Below are 8,912 nucleotides of genomic sequence, written 5' to 3' on the forward strand. Positions count from 1 at the left end.
GAAGGACCAGGTGAAATTCAGATTCGAAAAGGAGTTGAGGTTATGGAGGAAATTAAGGAGTGTTTCTTCACCATGAGTCCAGACAACAAAGATGTCATCTATAAACCTATACCAGGCCAGGGGAAGCAGCTGTTGGGTCTTCAGGAAAAATTTCAAATCCATTCCCACTCCTCTCCCACCTGAAACCTTTCTTGTCACCATAGATGCTACATCCCTTTACCCAAACATTCCACACACCCATGGTCTCTCTGCCCTTGAGCACTACCTCTTCCAACGCCTACCCGAAGATCTTCCAAAAACCTCGTTCCTTATCACACTTACCAACTTCATCCTCACCCATAATTACTTCACTTTTGAAGGCCAGACCTACAAACAAATCAGGGGAACTGCCGTGGGAACCAGGATGGCTCCGTCCTATGCCAACCTCTTCATGGGCTGCATGGAGGAGGCTTTCCTGAAGACCCAACAGCTGCTTCCCCTGGCCTGATGTAGGTTTATAAATGACATCTTTGTGGTCTGGACTAAGGGTGAAGAAACACTCCTTAATTTCCTCCATAACCTGAACTCCTTTTCGAATCTGAATTTTACCTGGTCCTTCTCCAAAACCCAAGCTACCTTCCTGGATGTTGCCCCTTATCTTGTTAAAGCTCACATCCACACCTCTGGCCATATCAAACCCAGAAGCAAACAACAGTACTTTCACTTTGATAGCTGCCATCCATTCCACATCAAATGCTCCCTTCCCTACAGCCTAGGTATTCATGGCAAACGTATCTGCTCCAGTGACGAATCCCTCAACAATTACACCAATAACCCGACCAGTGCTTTCCTCTCCCGCAACTATCCTGCACACCTTGTCCACAAACAGATCTCCCGAGCAATACATTCCTCCCCGTCCAACAACAAATGTTCCTATCCCCAGACCACACAGAAGCATCGCCCTTGTCGCCGAATATTATCCTGGCCTCGAATACATCAATACATTACTCCGCCAGGTATATGACTTTCTCAAGTCAACCCCTGAAATGAGATCATCCCTTGACAAAATTCTCCCCACACCACCCAGAGTTGCCTTTCGTCGCCCCCCTAACCTCCGTAACATCCTTGTTAAACCCTACAATATTCCCAGACTACCTTCTCTACCCAGCGGTTCCTACCCCTGTAACCGACCCCGCTGCAAAACCTGCCCCATGCATCCCCCCACAACCACCTACTCCAGCCCCGCTACTGGTAAAACATACACAATTCAAGGCAGGGCCACGTGTGAAACTACACATGTCATTTATCAGATGACATGCCTGCACTGCACAGCCTTTTACATTGGTATGACAACAACTAAACTGGCTGAGCACATGAACGGACACAGACGAACTGTCCGCCTAGGAGATGTCCAATACCCAGTAGCGGAGCATGCCCTCCAGCATAATTCTAGGGTCCTAGGAGCCTGCTACACCGTATGTGCCATTTGGCTTCTCCCACCCAACACCAGTCCCTCTGAACTGCGGAGATGGGAACTTGCACTCCAGCACATCCTTTCATCCCGCCATCCCCCTGGACTGAACCTGCTTTAAACAACCTCACTCCCATTTACTTTTCAGTCTTCTCCTCTTTCCCTTACCTCTTTAGACATTCATGCATCTTTTCATACTACATCTTTATACTATACACCTCTTCACTTCTTTATGCATCCTCTTTGGTTTGAAGCTGGCACAGTACCTGCAGGAGAATATCTTTGGCTTCCCTCTGACAACCATGCCTCCATCCTTGCTACCCTCCCTGTTTTCCTTTCCCTGTTGCTTCATAACCAGGGTTGTGAGTAACTAAATCCACTTTCCCTTCTTCCCTTTCTTTCCCCTCTCTCCTCCCTGATGAAGGAACATTTATTCCGAAAGCTAGGAACTTAAATTTTCGGTTGTTTTTTGTGTTTCTATGGGCTGTACTGAGCTGAGGTAAGTACTGGCCAGCCCCTCTATCTCTTTGTTAGTAATTGTTTCACATCTTTATGAGATTTTCCATTAATTAGTTTGAAAGCACATACTCTGTCATCCAATTAAAGCAAAGAATGGGCACAATTTTAGTTTGGTATCAATATTTCTTTTTCGCCCCATATCTCGACATGTGAAATTCTAAAACTAAGAGATGAATCATAGTGTAGTGCAGCAAAGCATATATCGTGCTGTCGTTTTAAACTGTGCATACACTGTCAGTTATGATATTTTAAGTTCGTGTTTTATTCCTGAGTGATAACTAGTATGTGGCGTACACTAAAGAACTAAGCATTCAGGGTTTTAGAGTGCATTTATTATTTCCAAATTCATCAGAGACTGAGATGTGCATTGCTTGAAACACTGGGTTTGTGTTAGGGAGAAGAAGTTTTCACATCTCTATCAGATTATACAGATATAGGTTTTCCCATGTTTCCCAACATCATATCAGGCAAACACTGAGATAGCTACTTTAGCAAGGCTGTGACTAATTTCAATATATATTCTTGTAAAACCAAAGCTTTTGCTCAGTCTGGAGTCTTTTAAATATTCTTTCACTAAACTTAAAAGACTTTGGAAGTGACTGCATTTGTGTTCCATGTTTTAATTATTGATGACCTGTGACTTATTGAAGTACATACATTTCTTTTATTACTTTATTGTGTTTCGGTTTTTCAGATCTATCTGGAAAATGATGTGAAGCATGTACGTATTGTCATTAAACAGGGAATGTGAGAAGTATTGACAGTAAACTGAAGACAAGAAGTGGTGTTCATAGGATGTTTTGTTAAGAACAAATGTAAATATTCTTTAGTACTAAAAGATATAAAAGTACTTTATGGAAGATGTTTTATATTTGTATGTATGACGGTCATTTAACTTGTATAAAAATGAACAGTGTCGTGTTTTATAACTGTAATTGTTTCATTAAACAAACATTTTTAAAGTTTGTAATTCATTTATTTGCTGGTAGAGCAGAAAAAAAGGCTCATTAACATTCTTATTTATGTTTTTACAGTGAATCGTACATATTCCAGTATAGTGTTCTTGGAAAGTTTAGAGTGATAGATAACACCAGAAAGAAAGTAACATTGTGGTGGAGGAGTGTTTACAGCAATAAAAAATACAATAATACCTAGTGAGATTGCCACAGATTCAGAATGTCAAGTAATTTCGTTGAAGATAAGTGGTAAATGTGGAAGAAACATAATCATCGGGTGCTTTTATAGATCTCTTGCCTTAGCAGCAGCAGGAGTAGTGGTGGAACATTCATTTAAAGGGGAACTTGGACAATATTTAATGTAATTTTCCCAGTCATATTGTAGTTTTGGTGGAGATTTTAATGTACCAGCTACAAACTGGGAAGCTCTAGTGATTAGAACAGTTAATAGGGACAGAAAACCATGTGAAGTTGTTCTAAGTGCCTTATCCAAAAATTAACTTGAGTAGTTAATCAGAGAACTCACTCATGAAGGCATCCTTTTAGACCTGCTGGTGACAGACTGGGACTTTTTGACTCAGTTCATGTAGAACAGGGAATGTATAATCATAAGGTCATTACAGAATCACTGAATTCATCTATAAATAAGAATTAAAGTAAGGTAGGAAAAGCTTTCTGTTTAGCAAGTACGACAAGAAACAGGTTTCATGTAGAACAGGGAATGTATAATCATAAGGTCATTACAGAATCACTGAATTCATCTATAAATAAGAATTAAAGTAAGGTAGGAAAAGCTTTCTGTTTAGCAAGTACGACAAGAAACAGGTTTCAGATTACCTGAAAAGTCAACATCAAAATTTCATCCCAGCACTGACAATACGGAGCATTAGTGAATAAAGTTCAGGAGCATTGTATAGCACACTTTAGCCAGGTATGTGCTGAGCAAAATTGTGAGGCATGGAAAAGACCCACTCTGGTGTGAAAGCTGTGTTAGAAAGCTGATACAAAAGCAGCGAAAGCTTCCTTGAAAATTTAAACATAATCAAGGCCTCACATACAGACAAAAACTGGATGAAACCAAAGTTAATGTAAGGAGAGCCATATGTGAAGCAGTCAGTGAGTTAAAAAATAAAATTTTATCTACCAACTCAACAGAAAATGCTAAGTTTTGGTCTGTATCAAATCAGTAAACAGATCGAAGCCTTCTGTCCAGGTCTTCTGTGAACATAAGACACTGAAATGGGGGATGATGCGGAAAAGGCCAAAATTAACGTCTTTTTCCAAAACTATTTCACAGAGGAAGGCCGCACTGTAGCTCCTCTTCTTTGAATCATTCATGAATGACAAAATGCCAGATGATAAACTGCCTATTTTCTTCTGTCTTGGGTTCTCCGGCCGACGTTCATCCGATGATTTTACTTTTCGCCACCACGAGTGGCTGGCATTGTCAAAGCTTCACTCTCCATTACCATTTCACCACTGGCCATGAAAGCCTTAACAATTTTGTAAAATGGCAGATATCAAAATACATGACCAAGAGATAGAAAAGCAACTGAAATCAATCAACAGAGGGAAGGCCACTGGACATAGCAGGATACGAATTTGATTCTACATTGAGTATGCAAAAGAACTAGCTCCTCTTGTAGTCTAATGTCAGTCTGTTGTAGAATTTTGGGATGTGCGTTATGTTTGCGCATTATGACATTTATGGAGACCAAAATTCTCCACTGTAGAAATCAACATGGGTTCCAAAAACAACGTTCATGTGAAACCTCGTTTGCTCTGTTCATACACGAGACCAAGAAAGCAGTAGGTACTATTGGACATCACATTCCTTGACTTCTGAAGGTGTTCAGTTCAGCCCCACACTGCTGGCTAGTGAAGATATGAGACTGCTGAATGTCGGATCATCTCTGTAATTGAATTGAATAGCTTCTAGGAAATGAAACATAGCATGTCATTCTCAATGAAAGGGGTCTTCCAATGTAAATCCTTTTGTGCGTGTGTTCCCCTACTGCTGCTTGGTGAGTAGATTTTTTTTTATCTATCCATTTATGAATTTTTATATTTAAATTATGTGGGAATTCAAAATGAACAAAGAAATTGGGAAAAAAAAATCCACAGCAAGATTCGAACCTATGATGCTCAAATATGTCACTATTCTGCAACACTGCCAATTAAGCCATGCACCTCATTTACAAAAATTGCCTTAACTCTACCTATTAAAAATCGCTGGAAAACTTGAAAGCCAGATTTTTCTGTAAACTTCTGAAAAACATTAAGAATAACCTTTTCACACTATTTTAATGGTATTCCACGCACATGCTTCAATATGGAACAGGAAGCAGTGTCAGCCATTTTCGCAGAATGTATTTGTGGAGATAGGTCGTAGACACAAGTCCAGGTCAAGAAGTCAGTACACGAGAACAAATATGCTGTAAGAACTTCAAGAATGTTTTATTCTTAGGTAGTTAGTAGTTTCTCTTTGATTCTTACCTCTTGTAAATGAAATAATAAAGTTTTCTGATTAGTTGCCATTATCCACAACTTTCAGGTTTGCATAAAGTGCAGTGGTGACATCTGTGGTTTGGAAAATATTACTTCTGCATAGTATATCAAAGCCTGCCACTGAGGGAATATAAAAGCAACAATATATTCCACTCAAGCAAAAGATCAACAGCAAACTGGAAGCAATTACCTGGCTAGGCCAATGACTTCATCCCAAATGAATAGTATAGCTACATCTACTTCAATACATGTACCAACCTTTTGGGCAACACTCCCAGGAGAGTGGTTCATTCAAGTATAATGCATTTTTTGGCAGTACAGCATTTGCAGCAACAGAGACAAGCCAAACCGTATCTTCACAAACGTGGACCAAGAGTGAGTTAAAGTGATGCAAGACTTACACAACAAATCATTGAGCTTTCCTATCAAAGTCTTAAAGAGAGAGCGTTAAAGCATTTACCACTACCTAAGGAGCAGATACAGTATCTGTTTGAATAAGTTATTGTAAATTGAAGCTTGTCAGAAATGTTAAGACATCTATGCAACCTAGCTGGACAGAATCTGTTTTCTGAAGAAGCATTATGGTCGATCTGGTTCAATCATCTTTCATCAGTGACCAGTAATGTCTCTGCACCAAGTGGTAACCATCACTATCGACTTTGGCAGGGAAGGCTGACACCATATAGCACTTGTCCCCTACTACACTTACTTAAAATAAGTGCGGAACAGCAAGCTCAACACCAGACCCTTTAGTTCATGACAAGAGTACAGAGAGCAACGCACTGGCTCTGGAGATCGATGCCACATATGTGGAAGCAGACCTGGAGGACGGAAAGCTTTACTCAGCTGTAAAGTACCTACAATGGTGTGACAACGTTGTTGAAGAGGAGATTACTATCCACCATTGCAAGGATGTTAAACAGTCTTCGTGATAGGATAGCCACAAGTCAAAGTTCAAATGGAAGTCATTCTACCGCATGGTGCTGCTACCATCAAAAATTTGAAGACTGCAACTATGCATTTACCCAAATGCTAGACACAACCAATGAGAGGCATTATTAGTTGTAAACAACATTACAACCACTCCACAACCACTTAAGTTGCGGCAAGTGTATCACAAATATGCTTCTTCATGGGGTATGTCTTCACCAGTGTCACACATACCACTGAAGCATATTTTTGCAAAGAACATAGTGAACTGCATTGAGTACTTAATAGACTTTTGTTCAGACATTAGCATCTAGCCTCAGCATTGTACAGAGGAAACATCTCATCAGCAGAGTTGCACACTGAAATGAGCAAACTGTACAGTCATTCCAACTTTCAGTACAGCAGACATGGCAGTGAACCTCAGCCCACAAATACATGGCAAATGGACCTTCAAAGTAGCAGCAGTTTCTCACCCCATCTCAGGACTGGACTTTTTAAAACCATTTTGGACTTCTGGTTGACATTTTCTCCCCACAAACTCAATCAGGCTTCGATCCTGTGGTCAGCTACAAACCATGAACTACTTTCAAGACACGAGCAGTGAAATACTTGCACATTGACCCAGAAGCAAGAACATCCACAATTTACATTGATCACTGACCTCTTGTCACTGCTTTCCAAGAAATCAATCAGTAAAGCCTGCCATGATGCATCAGACACTTGTAGAATATAAGGAAATTTAGTATGGATATAAGTAACATAAGTGGCTCCAGTGACAGTGTCGCAGATTGTCTTTCACGGACATGCGGCGCAATTAGTGGAGTATCATAGACAGACATTGCTGTCTTTCAGAACAGGTACCCTGAACTACAAAGCTTAGCATACAACAAGAGCTCCAGATACAATTTGCAGGAAATATTCGTCCAGGCTTTACAAGCCACTTTATGGTGTGACATAGTCCATAACTGACTACGTCCATACATTCCTTTGTCACATAGTGAACTGATGTTAAGTGTTCTTCATTGTCTTTCCCACCCTGCCATTTGTGATTCTGCAGGTGCAGTGACTCAGCACTTTATATGGCTAGGAGCTGACAAGCAGTGCTGCCACAGCTAGCAAGAGCTTGTTTACATTGCCAACAAAGCAAGATTGGGTGGCACACTTTAGCACCTATGGATGATATAGTCACACCCGTCACACGATTTACACATGTGCATCACATGATTTACTCCTGCGCTCATGGACATTGTTGGACCACTACCATTTTCCAATGAGTACAGATACTTAATGACAATGATAGACCCTTCTACCCATTGGCTGGAACCTACACCAGTTATTGACATTTGAGTGGAAAGCATGGAAAAGGAGTCTATTTGCACATGGATCGCCAGGTTTGGAGTCCCAGCCACTGTGAACATCGAATGCAGTCAACAGTTTTGTTGCTCACTGATTACAGAACTCAAAAAATTATGTGGAATCTTGTACCTAAAAATTCTGAGCTATGGAATGGTGAAGTGCCTTCACAGAAACCTGAAAGTGGTGACTGTGTGCCCTGAAGACACCTGGAGTGACACATTACCTGTGGATTAAGATATCTAATATATAAGTAGGACCTACTTCCAAGTGTGTAACATCAGTGTTTGTGAGCTACAGCTGCTGGCCAATCATCACGTGTGTTTGTTTACATCAGCTCTATTCTTATGATGTAGATCTTACACTAAATACACTGAAGAACCACATGCCTAATATTGTGTACGGGCCTCGCGAGCAGGCAGAAGTGCTGCAACACAATGTGGCACGGACTTGACTAATGTCTAAAGTAGGGGTTGGAGATCTCTTCTGAACAGCATGTTGCAAGACATCCCAGATATGCTCAATAATGTTCATGTCTGGGGAGTTTGGTGGCCAGCATAAGTGTTTAAACTCGGAAGTGTGTTCCTGGAACCACTCTGTAGCAATTCTGGATGTTTGAGGTGTTGCATTGTCCTGATGGAATTGCCCAAGTCTGTCAGAATGCACAACAGGCATGAATGGATGCAGGTAATGAGACAGGGTGCATACGTATGTGTCAGTAATGTCTGGATGTATCAGGGGTCCCATGTCACTCCAACTGCCCATGCCTAACACCATTACAGAGCTTCCATCATCTTGAACAGTCCCCTGCTGATATGCACTGTCCATGGATTCATGAGGTTGCCTCCATACCCGTACATGCCCAAGCACACGATACAATTTGTAATGAGTCTCATCAGACCAGACAACATGTTTCCTGTCATCAACAGTCCAATATTGATGATGTTTCGTTGAATAGTTCACATGCTTACACTTGTTGATGGCCCAGCATGGAAGTATGTAGCAATTTGTGGAAGGGTTGCACATCTGTCATGTTGAACAATTCTCTTCGGTTGTTGTTGGTCCCATTCTTGCAGGATCTTTTTCCGCCCCATTGATGTTGGAGATTTGATGTTTTACCAGATTCCTGATATTTATGGTACACTGGTGAAATGGTTGTACTGGAAAATCCTCACGTCATCACTACCTTGGCGGTG

General features: G+C 40.9%; 1 protein-coding gene across 1 annotated transcript in view; it reads left to right on the plus strand.

Moving 5' to 3' along the window:
• LOC126322302 (uncharacterized) overlaps positions 1–2,829 on the plus strand; it is a 255,496-nt gene extending 252,667 nt beyond the window's left edge. Inside the window, exon 23 of the mRNA XM_049994279.1 lies at positions 2,664–2,829. Within this exon, the coding sequence (XP_049850236.1) occupies positions 2,664–2,720 (57 nt within the window). The 3' untranslated portion in view covers positions 2,721–2,829. The remainder of the gene's footprint in view (positions 1–2,663) is intronic.
• The last annotated feature ends 6,083 nt before the right edge of the window (positions 2,830–8,912 follow it).

This window comes from Schistocerca gregaria, chromosome 2, assembly GCF_023897955.1.
Source record: "Schistocerca gregaria isolate iqSchGreg1 chromosome 2, iqSchGreg1.2, whole genome shotgun sequence".
In the NCBI taxonomy this organism is placed as follows: Eukaryota; Metazoa; Arthropoda; class Insecta; order Orthoptera; family Acrididae; genus Schistocerca; species Schistocerca gregaria.